This window comes from Bos indicus, chromosome 13, assembly GCF_029378745.1.
Source record: "Bos indicus isolate NIAB-ARS_2022 breed Sahiwal x Tharparkar chromosome 13, NIAB-ARS_B.indTharparkar_mat_pri_1.0, whole genome shotgun sequence".
In the NCBI taxonomy this organism is placed as follows: Eukaryota; Metazoa; Chordata; class Mammalia; order Artiodactyla; family Bovidae; genus Bos; species Bos indicus.
In genome coordinates this window covers 628,980-651,274 of record NC_091772.1, presented here as the reverse complement: position 1 = coordinate 651,274, position 22,295 = coordinate 628,980, and the positions used below count along the sequence as shown (strand labels likewise).

Here is a 22,295-nt window from a genome sequence, read left to right as displayed (position 1 = left end):
GTATTTTCCAGTGAGTCAGTTCTTTGCATCAGGTGGCCAAAGTATTGGACTTTCAGCTTCAGCATCAGTCTTTCTGATGAATATTCAGTACTCATTTCCTTTAGGATTGACTGGTTTGATCTCATTGCAGTCTAAGGGACTCTCAAGAGTCTTCTCCCAACACCATAGTTGAAAAGCATCAATTCTTCAGGGGTCAGCTTTCTTTATAGTCTAGCTCTCCCATCCATACATGACTACTGGAAAAACCATAGCTTTGATTAGAGCAGACCTCTGTCAGCAAAGCAATGTCTCTGTTTTTTAACATGCTGTCTAGGGTGGTCATAACTTTTCTTCCAAGGAGCAAGCATCTTTCAATTTCGTGGCTGTAGTCACCGTCTGCAGTGATTTTGGAGCCCAAGAATATAAAGTCTGTCACTATTTCCATTGTTTCTCCATCTACTTGCCACAGAGTGATGGGAACAGATGCCATGATCTTCAGTTTTTGAATGTTGAGTTTTAAGCCAGCTTTTTGCCTCTCCTCTTTCACTTTCATCAAGGGGCTTTTTAGTTCCTCTTCACTTTCTGCCATAAGGCTGGTGTCATCTGCATATCTGAGGTTATTGATATTTCTCCTGTCAATCTTGATTCCAGCTTGTGTTTCATCCAGCCTGGCATTTCGCACGATGTACTCTGCATATAAGTTAAATAAGCAGGGTGATAATATACAGCCTTGACACACTCCTTTCCTGATTGGGAACCAGTCTGTTGTTCCGTGTCTGGTTTTAACTGTTGCTTCTTGACCTGCATACAGATTTCTCAGAAGGCAGGTAAGGAGGTCTGGTTTTCCCATCTCTTTAAGAATTTTCCACAGTTTGTTGTGATCTACACAGTCAAAGGATTTGACATAGTCAAAAAAGCAGAAGTAGATGCTTTTCTGGAACACTCTTGGTTTTTTGATGATCCATTGGATGTTGGCAATTTGATCTCTGGTTCCTCTGCCTTTTCTAAATCCAGCTTGAACATCTGGAAGTTCAAGGTTCACATAGTGTTGAAGGCTGGCTTGCAGAATTTTGAGCATTACTTTGCTAGCGTGTGAGATGAGTGCAATTCTATGGTACTCAGAACATTCTTTGGCATTGCTCTTATTTGGGATTGGAATGAAAACTGATTTTTTCCAGTCCTGTGGCCACTGCTGAGTTTTCCAAATTTGCTGGCATATTGAGTGCAGCACTAGTATAGCATAGTCTTTTAGGATTTGAACTAGCTCAGCTGAAATTCCATCACCTCCACTAGCTTTGTTCATAGCGATGCTTCCCAAGGCCTGCTTGACTTCGCATTCCAGGATGTCTGGCGCTAGGTGAGTGATCACACCACAGTGGTTATCTGTGTCATTAGGATCTTTTTTGTGCTTCCCTGGTGGCTCAGACGTCAAAGAGTCTGCCTGCAATGTGGTCCCTGGGTTGGGAAGATCCCCTGGAGAAGGAAATGGCAACCCTTTCCAGTATCCTTGCCTGGAAAATCCATGGATGGTGAAGCCTGGAAGGCTACAGTCCATGGGGTCAGAAAGAGACACGACTGAACAACTTCATTTTCTTTCTTTATGCTAATGCTTTAGTGGTACTACTAGTAATTTTTGTGAAATGTGAACTTTTGCTTCAGTCAAATTTTAGTTGTATTTTCTCCTATAGAATGTACCCTGTTTTCTCAGCTCTTATAAGTAACATATAAATTACTGCCTAGTAAATATCCTAGGGGCTTCCCTGATAGCTCAGTTAGTAGAGAATCTGCCTGGAGTACAGGAGACCCAAGTTCAATTCCTGGGTCAGAAAGTTCCCCTGGAGAAGGGAAAGGCAATCCATTGTAGTATTCTGGCCTGGAGAATTCCATGGTTTGTATATTCCATGGGGTTGCAAAGAGTCAGACACGACTGAGTGACTTTCACTATCATCTTTCAAATATCCTAGATTATTTTGTTAGGTAAAAAGCAAAACATTCAATACCTGGCCTGCATTATCTAATATTTTAATGCCTATCTGTATTTAAGTTTAAAAAATATTTAGTAATTTATTTAGCTGCACCTGATCTTAGTTGTGGCACATGGGATCTCTTTCTCTGACCAGGGACTGAACCTGGACTCTAGATGACCAGGAAAGTCCCTGTCTGTTTCTAATTTTGGATTTTGAAATTGTGCATAATGACAGAGGGAGAGGAGTTTGAAATAAGGGTAAAAATTATACTTAGGAATATAAAGTTTATTAAATGGTGAACAGTTGTCTCTTTACCCTCACTGAAATGTAAACAAAACAAAAGGAAACACTATCTAAATACATTAATTAAGTCTTTGGGAAATATCTGGTTCAAATATCAAAAACATTACCAAAATGAGATCTGTAAAGTGAATTCTTGTATCGATACCAAGAACTGATGATTTAGTTAACAGGTTTTCTTGCCTTGAAGCTGAACAATAAACTCAAAGGACATCTTTGATGCTTTCCAATTTCTTCTTTAGAGTAAAAACATATCTTGACTAAATGTGTTAAGTGCATGCATACAATTAGTTCCTGATTTCCCAGGTTTCAAATACAAAAGACAACAGATATTTGTTCATAATAAACATGGCTTAGATGTTTAGCTTTTCTCTTTAAGGTTGAGAATTTGGAGGTTTTAATAGTTTCTTATTATCAGGGCATTATCTCCATCTGTAATTTTCTGTTTCTCTTCTTTATCTGTTCTATTCCTTTCTCCATATTCGAGTAGCTCTAAAGTGCAATATGGCATATTCTTAAGTCTTCCTACTACAAAATGCTCCCAATTCAGTTCAATTCAGCCACTCAGTCGTATCTGACTCTTTGTGACCCCATGGACTGCAGTACCCCTGGTTTCCCTGTCCATCACCAATTCCCAGAGCTTGCTCAAACTCATGTTAATCAGGTTGGTGATGACATCAAACCATCTCATCCTCTATTGTCCCCTTCTCTTCCTACTTTCAATCTTTCCCAGCATCAGGGTCTTTTCCAATGAGTCAGTTATTCGCATGAGGTGGCCAAAATATTGGAGGTTCAGCTTCAGCATCAGTCCTTCCAATGAATATTCAGGACTGATTTCCTTTAGGATTGATTGGTTGAATGTCCTTGCAGTGAAAGGGACTTTTAAGAGTCTTCTCCAACAACATAGTTTAAAAGCACCAATTCTTTGGCACTCAGCCTTCTTTATGGTCCAACTCTCACATGCATTCATGACTACTGGAAAAACCATAGCTTTGACTAGACAGACGTTTGTCAGCAAAGTAACAGCTTTGCTTTTTAATATGCTGTCTAGGTTGGTCATAGCTTTTCCTCCAAGGAGCAAGCGTTTTTTTCATTTCCTGGCTGCAATCACCATCTACAGTGATTTTGGAGCCCCCCAAAATAAAGTCTCTCACTGTTGCCATTGTTTCCGCATCTATTTGCCATGAAGTGATGGGAGAAGATGATATGATGTTCGTTTCTTGAATGTTGAGTTTTAAGCCAGCTTTCTCACTCTCCTCTTTCAATTTCATCAAGATGCTTTTCAGTTCCTCTTTGCTTTCTGCCATAAGGTGGTATCATCTGTACATTTTAGGTTATTGATATTTCTCCTGGCAATCTTGATTCCAGTTTGTGCTTCATCCAGCCTGGCAGTTCGCATGATGTGTTCTGCATAGAATTTAAGAAGCAAGGTGGCAATATACAGACTTGATGTACTCCTTTCCCAATTTGGAACCAGTTCATTGTTCCATGTCTGGTTCTAACTGCTGCTTCTTGACCTCCATACAGATTTCTCAGGAGGCAGGTAAGGGGGTCTGGTATTCCCATCTCTTTAAGAATTTTCCAGTTTGTTGTGATCTAGACAGTCAAAAGATTTGGCTTGTTCATTAAGCAGAAGTAGGTGTTTTTCTGGAACTCCCTTGCATTATCGATGATCCAATGGGTGTTGGCAGTTTGATCACTGGTTCCTCTGCCTTTTCTAAGTCCAGCTTGAACGTCTGGAAGTTCTTGGCTCACATACTGTTGAAGCCTGGCTTGGAGGATTTTGAACATTACTTTGCTAGCCTGTGAGATGAGTGCATTTGTGTGGTAGTTTGAACATTCTTTGGCATTGCCTTTCTTTGGGATTGGAATGAAACTGACCTTTTCCAGTCATGTGGCCACTGCTGAGTTTTCCAAATTTGCTGGCATATTGAGTGCAGCGCTTTCACAGCATCATCTTTTAGGATTTGAAATAGCTCAACTGAAATTCCATCACCTCTACTAGCTTTGTTCATAGTGATGCTTCCTAAGGCCTACTTGACTTTGCATTCCAGGATGTCCAGCTCTAGGTGAGTGATCACACCATCATGATTATCTGGGTCATGAAGATCTTTTTTGTATAGTTCTTCTGCATATACTTGCCACCTCTTCTTAATATTTTCTGCTTCTGTTAAGTTCATACCATTTCTGTCCTTTATTGTATTCATTTATGCATGAAATGCCCCCTTGGCTCTAGGTGAGGGATCACATCATCATGGTTACCTGGGTCATTAGAGAGGAGAGTGAAAAAGCTGGTTTAAAACTCAAAAGGTAAAAAACAAAGATCATGGCATCTGGCCCCATTACTTCATGGCAAATAGATGGGGAAACAATGGAAACTGTGACAGCTTTTATTTCTTGGGATCCATAATCATTGCAGATGGTGACTACAGCCATGAAATGAAAATATGCTTGCTCCTTGGATGAAAAGGTATGATCAACTTAGACAGCATATTAAAAAACAGAGACATTGCTTTGCCAACAAATGTCCATCTAGTCAAAGCCATGGTTTTTCCAGTAGTCATGTATGGATGTGAGAGTTGGACTATAAAGAAAGCTGAGCTCTGAAGAATTGATACTTTTGACCTGTGGTGTTGGAGAAGACTCTTGACAGCCCCTTGGACTGCAAGGAGATCCAACCAGCCAATCCTAAGGAAATCAGTCTGGAATATTCATTGGAGGGACTGATGATGAAGCTGAAGCTCCAATAATTTGGCCACCTGATATGAAGAACTGACTCATTGAAAAAGACACTGATGCTGGAAAAGATTGAAGGCAGGAGGAGAAGGTTGGTTAGTAGAGGATGAGATCATTGGATGGCATCACTGACTCAATGGACATGAGTTTGAGTAAGCTCTGCAGATTGGTAATAAACAGGGAAGCCTGGTTTGCCACAGCCCATATGGTTGCAAAGAGTCAGACACAACTGAGTGACTGAACTGATAAGATATTTTCTTGTATAGTTTGTCTGTTTATTCTTGCCCCTCTTCTTAATATCTTCTGCTTCTTTTAGGTCCATGCCATTTCTGAGTAGGAGGACTTGCACTCATCTCCTCTTGGGAGAACTCCAAAATTGCAGCTCTCTGCTGAAAAACTATTGACAGGAGAAAGTTGGGTCCCACCAAATAAAGATACCTCATGTCCAAAGGCAAAAAGAAGCCCCAACAAGATGTTAGGAGGGGCAAAATCACCTTTAGGATCAAACCCCATTCCCTCCAGAGATGCTCAGAGGGCTTAAACAAAACCTTGTGTGCACCAGGACCCAGAGACCCCACAGAGACTGAGCCAGACCTGCCTTTGAGTGTTTAAATGTCTCCTGCAGAGGCATGGATCAGCAGTGGTCTGCCACAGGAACAGAGCCTCTGGCTGTAGCAGACCTGGTACACGCAGAGTGCGGCATAAACCATCTTGCAGGAGGTATCCATTAGCCCCTCAACAGAGCTGCTAAGCAGATGACCCATTAACTGCTGAACAATTATACCAAAGAAATTCTCACACTGTTCAGAAATTTCTAGGCCCCACAACAGATTTCCAAACCCGGGGATCCAGCAAAGGTACTGAGAACCCCCAGGGATTTGACTTTGGAAGCCAGTAGGATTTGATTACGTAGTTTAGACAGGACTGGGGAAACAGACTCTTGAAGGGCACAAAGAAAATCTTGTGTGCACCAGGACCTGGGAGAAAGGAGCAGTGTCCCCACAAGAGATTGAGCCAGACTTGCCTGTGAGTCAGACTCCAGGAGTCTCCAGTGGAGGTGTGGGTCAACTGTGGCCTCCTGTGGGGTCAGGGGCACTGAATACAACAGTGCATGGATAAGTCTGTTTGAAGGAGGTCACCATTACTGACATTAACCCTACCATAGTTAAGTGAATATTGGATTAAAGATTTACTGAGCATGACATCGCCCATCAGGACAAGACCCCTACAATCAGTCTCTCATCAGAAAGCTTCCATAAGCCTCTTGCCCTTATACATCAGAGGGCAGACAGAATGAAAACCACAATCACAGAAAACTAACCAAACTCATCACATGGATCACAGCCTTCTCTAACTCAATGAAACTATGAGTCATGCCATGTAGGGCCACCCAGTACAGACGGGTCATGGTGGAGAGTTCTGACAAAATGTGGTCCACTGGAGAAGGGAATGGCAAACCACTTCAGTATTCTTGCCTTAAGAACCCCAGGAACAGTATGAAAAGGCAAGAAGATATGACACTGAAAGATGAGCTCCCCAAGTCAGCAAGTGCCAATATGCTACTGGAGAAGGGTGGAGAAATAACTCCAGAAAGAATGAAGAGATGGAATCAAAGTGAAAAGAACACCCAGTTGTGGATCTGACTGGTGATGGAAGTAAAGTCCGATGCTGTAAAGAGCAGTATTGCATAGGAACCTGGAATGTTAGGTCCATGGATCAAGGTAAATTGGACGTGGTCAGTCAGAAGATGGCAAGAGTGAACATCAACATTTTAGGAATCAGTGAACTAAAATGGACTGGAATGGGCAAATTTATTTCAGATGATCATTATATCTATTACTATGGGCAAGAATCCCTTAGAAGAAATGGAGTAGTCCTCATAGTCAACAAAAGAGTCCGAAATGCAGTGCTTGGGTGCAATCTCAAAAACTACAGCATGATCTCTCTTCATTTCCAAGGTAAATCACAAGGTAATTCACTATCATAGTAATCCAAGTCTATGCTCCAACCACTAATGCTGAAGAAGCTGAAGTTGAAAGGTTCTATGATGACCTACAATCCCTTCTAGAACTAATACCCCAAAAAGATGTCCTTTTCATCATAGGGGACTGGAATGCAAAAGTAGGAAGTCAAGTGATACCTGGAGTACCAGGCAAGTTTGGTTTTGGAGAACAAAATGAAGCAACGCAAAGGCTAACAGAGTTTTGTCAAGAGAAGGCACTGGCCATAGCAAACACCCTCTTCCAGCAACACAAGAGGTGACTCTACATATGGATGTCATCAGATGGTCAATATCAAAATCAGATTGTTTATATTTGCATCTGAAGACGGAAAAGTTTATATTGAGTCAGCAAAAACAAGACTGGGAGCTGACTGTGGCTCAGATCATGAACTCCTTTCTCTCTCTGGCTATCCCACAATTTGGGTTGCTATTTCACATTAGTTCCCTCAGATTGCCCTCCGGGCATTTGGGCCTAGTCCTTATCCTAAGCAATACAGCCCACGCCTTCCTGTTCAGTCCCCACTTGCTGGTGGTGGCTCCGAGCACTGGGAGTTGCTGTTAGGCACATAATCTGTGGGTTTTATTTATTTATTTTTCCTCCCAGTTATGTTGCCCTCTGAGATTCCAAAACTCCCCACAGACCCGCTGGTGAGTGTTCCCTGGTGTTTGGAAACTTCTCTTTTAAGACTCCCTTCCTGAGACAGATCTCCGTCCCTACCTGCGGGGAGCTGCCCGTGAGAACGGGGTCCTTTGTCTGAAGGACACAGCTCTAGGAGCTGCCTCAGTCCTTGAGGGTTTGCTTGCAAACATAGCTCTCTGTCCCGCCACCCCAGAGATTAGGTGATTATTTACTGCAGACACCTGGAGTTCTGGACAAACTTCTCACTCACACAGAAATGTTATCTGGTGTAAGAAATAATAACAGGGTGCCATTCCCATGCTCTCAAGATTTCTTGTAACTGTTTGTAAGATGTATAGGTCAACCAAGAAAAAAGTTAACTGTCTTGTCTGTCTCACGCTCTCCTGTATAAATATAAGATGCTGAATAAAGCTGGTGTCAGACCGCTTCCCTTCGTGGAGATGTGTCTGAACCTCTCGACCCCATCTTTGCTGTAGAATTCTTTTGCTGTAGTTTTCTTTCTCAGCTGCGCCGTGCACGTTCTCGGGACCTGATCGACTTTGCCGGCTGGCACCGGCACCTACCTCCTTTGTCTCTCTTTTTATCTTTTATATTTTGTCCTACCTCCTTTTGAAGACAATGGGCTGCCTTTCTGGGTGCCTGCTGTCCTCTGCCAGCATTCAGAGGTTGTTTTGTGGAATTTGCTCACTGTTCAAATGTTCTTTCGATGACTTTGTGGGGGAGAAAGTGGTCTCCCCGTCCTATTTCTCTGCCATCTTAGGACCGCCTCCAGATCATGAACTCCTTATTGCCAAATTCAGACTTAAATTGAAGAAAGTAGGGAAACCACTAGGCAACTAGGTATGACCTAAATCAAATCCCTTATGACTATACAGTGGAAGTGACAAATAGATTCAAGGCATTAGATCTGATAGACAGAGAACCTGAAAAACTATGGATGAAGGTTTGTGACATTGTACAGGAGGCAGTGATCAAGACCGTCTTCAAGAAAAAGAAATGCAAAAAGGCAAAATGGTTGTCTGAAGAGGCCTTACAAATAGCTGAGAAAAGAGGAGACACTAAAGGCAAAGGAGAAAAGGAACGATATACCCAAAATGCTCTAGACCATTGAATATTTAATGTTTTCTGAGCATTATTTCAATCATTACTATTTAATGTTATTAATACCTCGCTCCTTAAGAGTGGAGACACACTTTTACTGATCTCATGGAACCTAGCACAAAGCCTACACACAATACATGCTCCACAAAATTTGTTGACTGAAATGAAGATATCAGCTGGTTTACTCGAATATCTAGGGCCTGATTATTATTAGAGACTACCTAACATCACACATGATATCTAAACTTGATTCATGAGAGTTTTGTTTTTTCTTTTCATGTACAATTTGCCAGATTTGTAGCACACAATTGCTTTGAATAAAATTTATGCCCCTCTCATTTCCAGTTTCCACTTAACCCTACTTTAAAACTGACATGCTTGCCAGGTTCCCAAATATCATATAATCAGAGAATATAGTCAAACAGTGAGGGGATAAGTAGTTATAGAAAGGGAGCTATTGTATTTAGAGTTCACTGAAGAATTTTTATAATTTTGGGGTGGCTGGTCGTCATCACAGCAGTTTGTACTCCAAGGGAAATCACAGGGAATCATCAAATAAACTGCATTTGCCACTATGAAATGTCCTTTTTGTGACCTGCAGTATGTATCTACGGTTTTTCATATTCATCTGGCATTTGGATTTCTTCTCTGTATTTATATTCTTTTCTGTTTTCCTTATTGGGCTATATATCTTTTTATTAATTATTTGTAAAATTTCTTGAATTTCAGGAATACTAAACCTTTATGTGGTGTAAATATTTCAGGTCATTTTACAGTTTGGCTTTACTTAAAATTGTCTAACTGGGTAGCAAATTTACCAGAATCCCTTTATGGATTTAGTGTTTCTTTTGTTACTCAGGAAGGTTTTCCCCATCAGATGATCATAAAAGTATCATCCCAAAACTTTTCCAAGAGCATTTACTATGGTATGCTTTTTTTGCTAGTCGATCTGAAAATTATTTTGGTATATAGATTGAGTCAGAGGTATTTATTTTTTTCTCGAAGGAGAGGAAATTGTCCTAACATTATTGTGGATTCATCAAATTGCTCCCACAGATTTGAGATGCCGTTTCTGGACATTATTAGTGTGCATCAATATTCAAGCTCTCATGCATGACCACCCTTAGTATAAGTGCATGCTGAGATGCTTCAGTCATGTCTGACCCTATGTGACCCTAGGGACTGTAGCCCACAAGGCTCCTCTGTCCATGGGGTTCCCCAGGCAAGAATACTGGAGTGGGTTACCATGCTCTCCTCAAGGGCATCTTCCTGACCCAGGGATCGAACTTGCAGTCTCTTACATATCTTGCATTGGCAGGCAGGTTCTTTACCACTAGCACCACCTGGGAAGCCCATCCTACAAGTGAGGCAGTCATAATTAATTCTGGCCAGCGAATCATGAGCTGAACCAGGATGTGCTACTTCTGGACTAAGGAAGCCTGAAGCCCCTTGCAGCCCTTTTCTTTCCCCTTTCCCTGCTGTAATCACGGAGAAGGCCTTGCATTGAGATGGCAGAGTTGTGAGAATGAAGCAGCCTGGATTGTGTAGAGCCTGCGTAATGTTCAGTTTCCCCAGAGTATCTTAGACAGAAGTGGATTTTACACGACATAGAAAGGAGCTTTCTGAGTCAAACCTCCAAAATTTGGGAGGTTTGTTATTTGTTAATGCAACCTAAATCTACCTTATCTTGTTAACTATACCACCTTTAACATATATAAATATCCACATACATATAGTTTCATTTCTTGAGTCTTTACTTTGATCCATCCATCTATTTGCTTGTTCTTATACAAATACCTCCCTGCTTTACTGTAACTTTATAGCAGATTTAATACTCAGGCAAGACCTACATCACTGTTTTTTTTTTTTTTTAATTCTGTTAGCTTGACTTAAGCATCAGCTTTTTAAAATAAATTTTTAGAATGCTAGGTAAAAGAACTTGGTTGCATTTTGAATCCTATTGCATTGGATTTATAGATTAATTTGGGAAAATTGACATAACCATACAAAATCCTCTAGCTTTCTTCATATGTCTTGCATGTTTCTCTCCTTCTTTCTTTAGGTAGTTTTATAGATTTTGTTGAGATGTTTGTCCATATTATATTTTAAAACTAATTCTTACTGGTATAGAAGAAGAGAATTGATCTGTGTCTATTTCTGTTGTATGCAGCTTTCACTGAACTCACTTATTAGTTCTGAAAAAAATTAATTGATTTTCCCAAGAGGTCATCCAGGAGTTGCTGTTTCTTAGAGGCCTAGCAAGGCTCCTTATGGGTTCATTTCTAGTCACTAGCTTGGGACAACTCAGCTTATTTGAATCATCTATGGCTTCTTCTACCATCTGTTCCAGGAAGTGTCCTATTTAATAATTCTCCCTCTTGTTCCTATAAGACATTTAGCAAATCTGTTTGTGTAATTCAATTCCTGTGCTATTATTACTTTATGGACTAATTTTTACAGCACTGTGTAGCTTATTTAATATTTCCATACCAGTTTCCCCATCCTCTTGTGAAAACCATTGTGCGTTACTTCTATGCCCTATTATTACAGAGTTTACAACCTAAATACAATCTCCTCAACCCTCGTTGATTATCTTCATAATATTAAGCCCTATATTACCAATTTTACCTTTTACCAAGGTCTTTGTTCATTACCATGTATTTGAACTTTCTACCATTGGACTATTTGTTACCTCACTTTCATTTCCTATTAGGAACCATGCACTTTTGTATAACCATAGCTGCCTCATAGTGCCATCATTGGAAACTACCCTAGGGACAAAAACTCTTTTTCCCATTACCATGTACCAATCTTCTATAAACTGTGATCCCATGCTTTAAACGCAAAGAAGGATTGGACACTGGCATTTTATTTATCTCATTTAATCTTAAAGCCACCATCTGCAGTAGGCTCTATTATTACCTGCATTTAAACAGAAAACTGGTGTTAAATGATTTTAGCCCCAAGTCACAAAGGTAAGAAGGGTCAGGCCAGTGCCATCCCTCACGTATGCCACCCCACCACATTCACTTGCCCACACATTCTTGCTAGACACCTTCCTACTAACTCTAGTCTGAAGGCCATTTGTGTTAGAAATAAGAAAGAGCTTCAGCCATGATACTCTCTTTCACTTTGCAAATTTTCCAGCCTGCACAAAGGTAGAGAGAATAGCAAAAATGAACTTAGATTCAGCTTTGATTGATGTGGTGCCACTTTTGTTTCATGCATCTTCCTTCTAACCCCCCAAATTTTATTTCTGCTGTACTTTAAAGTGAATTCTAGACATCGTATCATTTTACTCATAAATAATTTACTATCTGTAACTAATAAAGACTTTATAAAATATAGTCATAACACTATTATCACACCCAACAAAATTAATAGTAATTTCCTAATATCAGATTCTATTTTTAAGAAAAAAAATATTTTGCCAATCATATACATATACAAAAGAAAGACAGTGAAGTCACTCACTCGTGTCTGACTCTTTATGACCCCACTGCCAAGCTCCACTGTCTTGTGGATTTTCCAGCAAGAATGCTGGAGTGGGTTCCATTTCCTTATCCAGGGGATCTTCCCAGCCCAGGGACTGAACCAGGTCTCCCGCACTGCAGGCAGATTCTTTACCGTCTGAGACACCAGTGAAGCCCTTTACATATATAAGGGACACTGAAAAGAATAATAGAATTTCTGTGTATGCTATTTCTTTTTAAAAACAAAATATTTTCCACTGAGTTTATAGGATTGATCTGTAAAAGATAGCTGATTTTTGGTAACATTTATTTCAAGGACTTCATCCAAATTTGCAATGGTTTGTAAATTTGGGTCCTATATTTTGAGGATAAGGACTGATTCCAAATAGAATTGAGCAACTACAATTAACAACTAATTCAGGTATGATATCTTGACTTCCTACTTTTTCATTCCAGTCCCCTATGATGAAAAGGACATCATTTCTTTGGTGTTAGTTCTAGGAGGTCTTATAGGTCTTCACAGAACCATTCAACTTCAGCTTCTTTGGCATTTGTGGGTTGGGGCATAGACTTGGATTACTGTGATACTGAATGGTTTGCCTTGGAAACGAACAGAGATCATTCTGTCATTTTTGAGATTGCACCCAGGTATTGCATTTAGGACTTTTTGTTGACTATGATGGCTATTCCATTTCTTCTAAGGGATTCTTGCCCATAGTAGTAGATATAATGGTCATCTGAATTAAACTCACCCATTTCAGTCCATTTTAGTTCACTGATTCCTAAAATGCTGATGTTCACTCTTGCCACTCCTGCTTGACCACTTTTAATTTGCCTTGATCCATGAACCTAACATTCCAGGTTCCTATGCAATACTGCTCTTTACAGCATCGGACTTTACTTCCATTACCAGTCACATCCACAACTGGGTGTTGTTTTCACTTTGGCCCCGTCTCTTCATTCTTTCTGGAGTTATTTCTCCACCCTTCTCCAGTAGCGTTTTGGCACTTGCCGACTTGGGGAATTCACCTTTCAGTGTCCTATCTTTTTGCCTTTTCACACTGTTCCTGGGGTTCTTAAGGCAAGAATACTGAAGTGGTTTGCCATTCCCTTCTCCAGTGGACCACATTTTGTCAGAAATCTCCATCATGACCTGTCTGTGTTGGGTGGCCCTACACAACATGACTTAGAGTTTCACTGAGTTAGACAAGACTGTGGTACATTTGATTACTTTAGTTAGATCTCTGTGATTGTGGTTTTCAGTCTGTCTTCCCTGTAACGAATAAGGATAAGAGGCTTATGGAAGCTTCCTAATGAGAGAGACTGACTGTGGGGGAAAACTGGGTGTTGTTCTGATGGGCGGGGCCATGCTTTTTAATCCAAATTTCTTTGATGGGTGGTGCTGTGTTTCCTCCCTGTTTCTTGGCCTGAGGCCAAATAACCCAGATAACCACAATGGTGTGATCACTTACCTAAAGCCAGACATTCTGGAGTCTGAAGTCAAGTGGGCCTTAGGAAAGATAACTAGGAACAAAGCTAGTGGAGGTGACGGAATTCCAGTTGAGCTCTTTGAAATCCTAAAAGATAATGCTGTGAAAGTGTTGCACTCAATATGTCAGCAAATTTGGAAAACTCAGCAGTGGCCACAGGACTGGAAAAGATCAGTTTTCATTCCAATCCCAAAGAAGGGCAATGCCAAAGAATGTTAAAAGTACCACACAATTGCACTCATCTTAAAGAAGAAAAGTTAAAATTTTACATAACCTCCCACTGCTTCTGCCTCTATAACTCAGCCTGCTCCTTGCAAAGTCTGGATCACATAGGTCTCAGAAAATGGAGACTCACAATACAAGGAACTAGAGCTTATTTCACTCACCCTTGTCCTGCTCTTTGCAATCACCCAGCCCCTGCAGACCCACAAGCCTGCTTAATTATGCCTGTTCGTGTGTAAAAACTTTATAACTCCTTTGTTTGGGGCTCAGAGCTTGGATTGTTAACTCCTCTGGGCCAGCCGGCATAATAAACCTGAGATCTCCAACTCTCCACGTGTGGTGCTTGGTTTCTCATAGTACTGGTTTCTGCAACAATCTCACATGATAGCAAAGTAATGCTCAAAATTCTCCAAGTGAGGCTTCAAAAGTCTGTGAACCAAAAACTTCCAGATGTTCAAGATGGATTTAGAGAAAGCAGAGGAACCAGAGATTAAATTACCAACATCCATTGGATCATTGAAAATGCAATAGAGTTCCAGAAAGACATCTACTTCTCCTTTATTGACTACGCCAAAGCCTTTGACTGTGTGGATTACAATAAACTGCAGAAAATTCTTCAAAAGATGGGCATACCAGACAGCCTTACCTGCCTTCTGAAAAATCTGTATGCAGGTCAAGAAGCAACAGTTAGAACCAGACATGGAACAGTGGACTGGTTCCAAATTGAGAAAGAAGTACATCAAGGCTGTATTGTTGCTGTAAGGAGAGTGCAGAGAAAAAAAGAGCAAGCCGGGCAGTCAGGCAAGAAAAGGAAATTTATTAGAGAGAAAAGAGAGGGCGACTGGCTCTTAAGGAGAACCAGCGTTCTCCCTTTATGACGGAGTCCTTCTTATACCCCACCAATGAAAAATTATTTGAAGGGATGGTCACATAGCCAGAGGTCTGGAATCTGGTCCTCTCGCAGATTTGAGAAGTTAGGCACCAGTGAAATAACATGATGCCATTTGGACAATTTGGTCAGTCTCACAGAACACTGTGATTTATTCTTTGTTTGCGAGGTTGACATAATGAGCCATTTTATCAATGAGACCCCATGTGGGTCCTATCAGTCATCCTGCTTATTTCACTTATGTGCAGAGTACATCATGAGAAACGCTGGGCTGGATGAAGCACAAGCTGGAATCAAGATTGCCAGGAGAAATATCAATAACCTCAGATATGCACATGACACCATCGTTATGGCAGAAAGTGAAGAGGAACTGAAGAGCATCTTGATGAAAAGTGAAAGAGGAGAGTGAAAAAGCTGGCTTCAAACTCAACATTCAAAAAATGAAGATTGTGCAATCTGGTCCCATCAGTTCATGGCAAACAGATGGGGAAACAACAGAAACAGTGACAGATTTTATTTTTTGGGCTCCAAAATCACTGCAGATGGTGACTGCAGCCATGAAATTAAAAGATGCTTGCTCCTTGGAAGAAAAGCTATGACCAACATAGACAGCATATTAAGAAAAGAGACATTACTTTACCAACAAAGGTCCATCTAGTAAAAGCTTTGGTTTTTCCACTAGTCATGTATGGATGTGAGAGTTGGACTATAAATAAAGCTAAGCACTGAAGAATGGATGCTTTTGAAGAAGACTCTTGAGAGTCCCTGTAAGGAGATCAAACCAGTCCATCCTAAAGGATATCAGTCCTGAATATTCATTGGAAGGACTAATGCTGAAGCTGAAGCTCCAGTACTTTGGCCACCTAATGTGAAGAATTCACTCATTGGAAAAGATTCTGATGCTGGGAAAGATTGAAGGCAGGAGAAGGGGATGACAGGGAATGAGATGGTTGGATGGCATCACTGACTCGATGGACATGAGTTTGAGCAAGCTTCAGGAATTGGTGATGGACAGGAAGCCTGGCGTGCTGCAGTCCACTGGGTTGCAAAGAGTCAGACACAACTGAGAACAACTCAGCTGTTGTTGTTATGTCAGCTAAGGTATGATTGTCTCTGCCGGCAAAATTCACCTTTCTCTTTCTCACCTGTAAGTACAGATTGGATACTGATCTCATGTTCCTTGCAATACTCTTAGTTGTATAGTTGTCTTTAAGCCCAGGACAGAAATGACTGTTTTTCATGATAAGTGGACCACACTATGCTTTACATATGTAATAAATTCTTTTAAACCACACTTTGTAAAAGCACACCTGGCCTCTAATGGTAATTGTCATACATTCTTGGGTGTGGTAATCTCAAGGTACAGATGCATCAAACGGGTATCTGGAAAGAGATTTGCAAATAATTTAAGGTTACTCTCATTTTGGATCTGACAAATGTGTAGCCAAGAGGAGCTCGAGGTCCATTTTATTGCAACTGGCACTATTCCTATAAACTGATTCATTTTATCTGTTAGCATCCATGCTTTAAACAATATTTTTTTGTGTGAAATTAAATTCATTTTTGTAAAAATTAAAACTGCACGGTCTGGTTTCATTATTTACTATTAGGCAGTGCTACTTCGTTATACACATGCAAAGAGTACTTTAAATTTCCTCTCCTTTTCAGTAAGGGATGCCCAACGCATCCCTTCTTTTTCATTACAGTAAAACAGTTTATTTGCAGTCCACTGTTGCTATTTTTGCTATCATTGAATAGAGGATGCATATTTTAATTATTGGCCACTTTTCTCTTGAGAAAGAAACCAAATGCGCCAACCCGTTACTTGGCAGTAGCCAGTGAGGCTCTGATTATGCAACATTGGGTCACTGCTTATCTTCAACACTGCCGTCCGGAAGAAAGGACGGCCGTTGCCAAGGCAACCGACGCCCCGGGCAACGGCGAGACTAGGCGGAAGGGGGCGTGGCCTCGGTGGCCCGGGCCTGTTAGAGGCGGGCCGCCGCCGGCGCAGCGGGCCGGGTAGGTCTGCGGGCCGGGCGGGCCTCTCGGCGCACCATCTGGGAAGGCCGGGTCTGCGAGCCCGCCGCGCCCTTCTCCGTAGCTCCGGGAAGAGCCCGGCTCTGCGTCCCGGTATGGCGGGCGGGCGCCGTGGCCCGCTGTTCGCGGCGCTCCTGGCCGCCTGGGTCGTGGCGGTGGCGGAGGCGGAGGCCGACCTGGAGCAGGCCGCGCTGCCGCCGGAGCGGAGCCTGGTGCGGCCCATGACAGCTTCCAACTGGACGCTGGTGATGGAGGGCGAGTGGATGCTGAAATTGTGAGTGTGCCTGCCCGCCCCCGCCGCACGGTTCCAAGCCTGCACTGCCCAAGGTCTCGACCTGGGCCCAGACCCACGCAGACAGGGACTTGCCTGGCCTGGCTGAGCCCAACCTCCCAGCTGCGCAGGCGTGTCTGGCCTGCCCCATGAGGGCCCTGGGTGTAGGGCGTCACCCTGCCTGGCTTCTCCGCTGCTTTGGGAGGAAGTGTTTTATGGCTGGGGTGGGTAAGCGGTTTACCCAGGGGATGAAGGGGAACAGAAATCCTAAGGGATTGGATTTAGGTCCTACCTGAATTGTCTAGTGGTTTTCCCTACTTTCTTCAATTTAAGTATGAATTTGGCAATGAGGAGTTCATGATCTGAGCCACAGTCAGCTCCCAGTCTTGTTTTTGCTGATTGTATAGAGCTTCTCTATCTTTGGATGCAAAGAATATAAACAATCTGATTTCTGTATTGGCCATCTGGTGATGTCCATGTGTAGCATCTTCTCTTGTGCTGTTGGAAGAAGGTTTTTGCTGTGACCAGTGCGTTTTCTTGGCAGAACTCTGTTAGACTTTGCCCTGCTTCATTCTGTACTCCAAGGCTAAATTTGCCTGTTACTCCATGTATTTCTTGACTTCCTACTTTTGTATTCCAGTCCCCTATAATGAAAAGGACATCTTATTTGGGTGTTAGTTCTAGAAGGTCTTGTAGGTCGTCATAGAACTGTTCAACTTCAGCTTCTTCAGCATTACTTGTCAGGGCATAGACTTGGGTTACTGTGATATTGAATGGTTTGCCTTGGAAATGAACAGAGATCATTCTGTCATTTTTGAAATTGCATCCAAGTACTGCATTTTGGACTCTCTTGTTGACTATGAGGGCTACTCCAGTTCTTCTAGGGATTTTTGCCCACAGCACCTGAAGAACTATGGATGGAGGTTTGTGACATTATACAGGAGGCACTGATCAAGACCATCCCCAAGAAAAAGAGATGCAAAATAGGTGTCTGAGGAGGCCTTACAAATAGCTGTGAAAAGAAGAGAAGTGAAAGGCAAAGGAGAAAAGAAAAGATACACCCCTTTGAATGCAGAGTTCCAAAGAATATCAAGGAGAGATAAGAAAGCCTTCCTCAGTGATCAGTGCAAAGAAAGAGGAAAACAATAGGAAGGGAATGACTAGAGATCTCTTCAAGAAAATTAGAGATACCAAGGGAACATTTCAGGCACAAATGGGCACAATAAAGGACAGAAACAGTATGGACTTAACAGAAGCAGAAAATATTAAAAAGAGGTGGCAAAAATACACAGAAGAACTATGTAAAAGAGATGTTCATGGCCCAGATAACCACGATGGTGTGATCACTCACTTAGAACCAGACATCCTGCAATGCGAAGTCAAGAGGGTCTCAAGTATCACTACGAACAAAGCTTGTTGAGGTGATGGAATTCCAGCAGAGCTATTTCAAATCCTAAAAGATGATGTTGTTAAAGTGCTGCACTCAATATGCCAGCAAACTTGGAAAACTAAGCAGTGGCCACTGGACTGGAAAAGGTCAGTTTTCATTCTAATCCCAAAGAAAGACAATGCCAAAGAATGCTCAAACTACCACACAGTTGCACTCATCTCACATGCTAGCAAAGTAATGCTCAAAATTCTCCAAGCCAGGCTTCAACAGTACGTGAACTGTGAACTTCCAGATGTTCAAGCTGGATTTAGAAAAGACAGAGGAACCAGAGATCAAATTGCCATCTGTTGGTTCATCAAAGCAAGAGAGTTCCAGAAATATATCTACTTCTTCTTTATTGATTGTGCCAAAGCCTATGACTATATGGATTACAACAAACTTTGGAAAATTCTTAAAGAGATGGGAATACCAGACCACCTTACCTGCCTCCTGAGAAATCTGTATGCAGGTCAAGATGCAGCAGATAGGGCTGGACATGGAGAATGTTTGGGCTCTGATTCAGGATGACACTTGTAAGCTATATAGACACTTGAGATCTTTTTAGAAGTTCTCTTTCCATCGAGTTCACTTCAGAATAGGTCAATACAAAGTGAGGCTATAAAGGAAAGAGGATTTAAACCATTATGTATATCCAAATTCAAGAATCTGTGTGCTTATCCTGAAGAAAATTTGGCTCTTTGTGATACTCCTTTGACAAAATTCAACATTTAAAAAATAAAATTTAACTTCAGTACTATTATAGACCTACTATAAATTTCTAGGAATTTTTTCAAGCATCCAATAAGTTATCACTTTGTTTAGATGAACTGGTCAGAATAAATGGAGATTGTTAAGTATCCACTGGTGATATATTTAATATCTCTAAAGAAGAAAATTAGGAGGCTTTCTGATAATGTTAGTTGGCGAAAATTTTGTTCACAATGGCCCAACCCAGTATTAAAATTTTAACATTATTTTGAATGACAGTTCTTCATTTGTTCATTTGTTTATATGCTACCTCTCCTCTGGGAATTTTTTCTTTTCTGTCCCAATTCGTACCAAGCTCCTATAACACAATTCTTGGTTAGATCAGTGTCAATAATTTATTTTTAAGGACTTAGCAGTGTCTGTTTTCTCCAAGATCCAAAAAAACCCTGTTGTAAAATTTAATTTGTTGTGTTTTCTTTGTCTTTCAAACACTCAATTTTTTGTATCCTTGCAGTTGAATTTTCAATTTTTAAAAAAGCACTTCTCTGTTAAAGAAAAATATCAACTAAAACTATATTTGTTGTATTTACCATTTCTGTTCTGAAACCTTTTTTAAAACCTGAAAAATTCTCCGCAAAATATATATACATATATACACACACACACACACACACATATATATATATATACATATATACATATATATATATATATATATATATATTTACTTTACAATATTGTATTGGTTTTGCCATACATCAACATGAATCCACCATGGGTGTACACGTGTTCCCCATCCTGAACCCCCCTCCCACCACCCTCCCCATACCATCCCTCTGGGTCATCCCAGTGCACCAGCCCAGAGCATCCTGTATCATGCATGGAACCTGGTCTGGCGATTCGTTTCACATATGATATTATACATGTTTCAAAGCCATTCTCCCAAATCATCCCACCCTTGCCCTCTCCCACAGAGTCCAAAACACTGTTCTATACATCTGTGTCTCTTTTGCTGTCTCGCATACAGGGTTATCATTACCATCTTTCTAAATTCCATATATACGCGTTAGTATACTGTATTGGTGTTACAGATGGCTAACAAACACATGAAAAAATGCTCAACATCACTCATTATCAGAGAAATACAAATCAGAACCACAATGAGGTACCATTTCACGCCAGTCAGAATGGCTGCAATCCAAAAGTCTACAAGCAATAAATGCTGGAGAGGGTGTGGAGAAAAGAGAACCCTCTTACACTGTTGGTGAGAATGCAAACTAGTACAGCCACTATGGAGAACAGTGTGGAGATTCCTTAAAAACCTGGAAATAGAACTGCCATACGACCCAGCAATCCCACTGCTGGACATACACACTGAGGAAACCAGAATTAAAAGAGACCCAATGTTCATCGCAGCACTGTTTATAATAGCCAGGACATGGAAGCAATAGATGTCCATCAGCAGACGAATGGATAAGAAAGCTCTGGTACACATACACAATGGAGTATTCAGATCAGATCAGATCAGTCGCTCAGTCGTGTCTGACTCTTTGAGACCCCATGAATCGCAGCACGCCAGGCCTCCCTGTCCATCACCAACTCCCAGAGTTCACTCAGACTCACGTCCATCGAGTCAGTGATGCCATCCAGGCATCTCATCCTCTGTCGTCCCCTTCTCCTCCTGCCCGCAATCCCTCCCAGCATCAGAGTCTTTTCCAATGAGTCAACTCTTTGCATGAGGTGGCCAAAGTACTGGAGTTTCAGTTTTTGCATCATTCCTTCCAAAGAAATCCCAGGGCTGATCTCCTTTAGAATGGACTGGTTGGATCTCCTTGCAGTCCAAGGGACTCAAGAGTCTTCTCCAACACCACAGTTCAAAAGCATCAGTTCTTCGGCACTCAGCCTTCTTCACAGTCCAACTCTCACATCCATACATGACCACAGGAAAAACCATAGCCTTGACTAGAAGAACCTTTGTTGGCAAGGTAATGTCTCTGCTTTTGAATATGCTATCTAGGTTGGCCATAACTTTCCTTCCAAGGAGTAAGCATCTTTTAATTTCATGGCTGCAGTCACCATCTGCACTCAGCCATTATAAAGAATACATTTGAATCAGTTCTAATGAGGTGGATGACTAGAGCCTATTATACAAAGTAAAGTAAGCCAGAAAGAAAAACACCAATACAGTATATTAACATTTTCTTTAATGCTGTGGACTTTTTGTACATTCAGTTTTTCTGTTTGTATTTAATTTCATATATTATTTTATACATTTTACTCCTGTTTCTGCCGTGTTTCTATGATTGGCTTGCTGTTTCTTTCTTTTAACCTCTTTTGAAAAGTTTGTTCTTTCTTGGGTTAGGGAAGATTATCTAATCTTTAAATGCTCTTCTGATGTTTTATTTTCTCTATTCTCATTGTTTCATAATATTATTCATTCAGTTGCCTTGTTCAGTTCAGTTCAGTCGCTCAGTCATGTCTGACTCTTTGCGACCCCATGAATTACAGCACCCCAGGCCTCTCTGTCCATCACCAACTCCCGGAGTTCACTCAAACTCATGTCCATCGAGCCAGTGATGCCATCCAGCCATCTCATCTTCTGTCGTCCCCTTCTCCTCCTGCCCCCAATCTCTCCCAGCATCAGAGTCTTTTCCAATGAGTCAACTCTTCGCATGAGGTGGCCAAAGTATTGGAGTTTCAGCTTCAGCATCAGTCCTTCCAATGAACACCCAGGACTGATCTCCTTTAGGATGGACTGGTTGGATCTCCTTGCAGTCCAAGGGACTCTCAAGAGTCTTCTCCAACACCACAGTTCAAAAGCATCAATTCTTCGGCCCTCAGCTTTCTTCACAGTCCAACTCTCACATCCATACATGACCACTGAAAAAACCATAGCTTTGACTAGATGGACCTTTGTTGGCAAAGTAATGTCTCTGCTTTTTAATATGCTATCTAGGTTGGCCATAACTTTCCTTCCAAGGAGTAAGCATCTTTTAATTTCATGGCTGCATTCACCATCTGCAGTGATTTTGGAGCCCCAAAAAATAAAGT

General features: G+C 41.3%; 1 protein-coding gene across 1 annotated transcript in view; it reads left to right on the top strand.

Moving 5' to 3' along the window:
• The first annotated feature begins 16,781 nt into the window (after positions 1 to 16,781).
• TMX4 (thioredoxin related transmembrane protein 4) overlaps positions 16,782 to 22,295 on the top strand; it is a 60,333-nt gene continuing 54,819 nt past the window's right edge. The window contains exon 1 of the mRNA XM_019972863.2: positions 16,782 to 17,110. Within this exon, the coding sequence (XP_019828422.2) occupies positions 16,932 to 17,110 (179 nt within the window). The 5' untranslated portion in view covers positions 16,782 to 16,931. The remainder of the gene's footprint in view (positions 17,111 to 22,295) is intronic.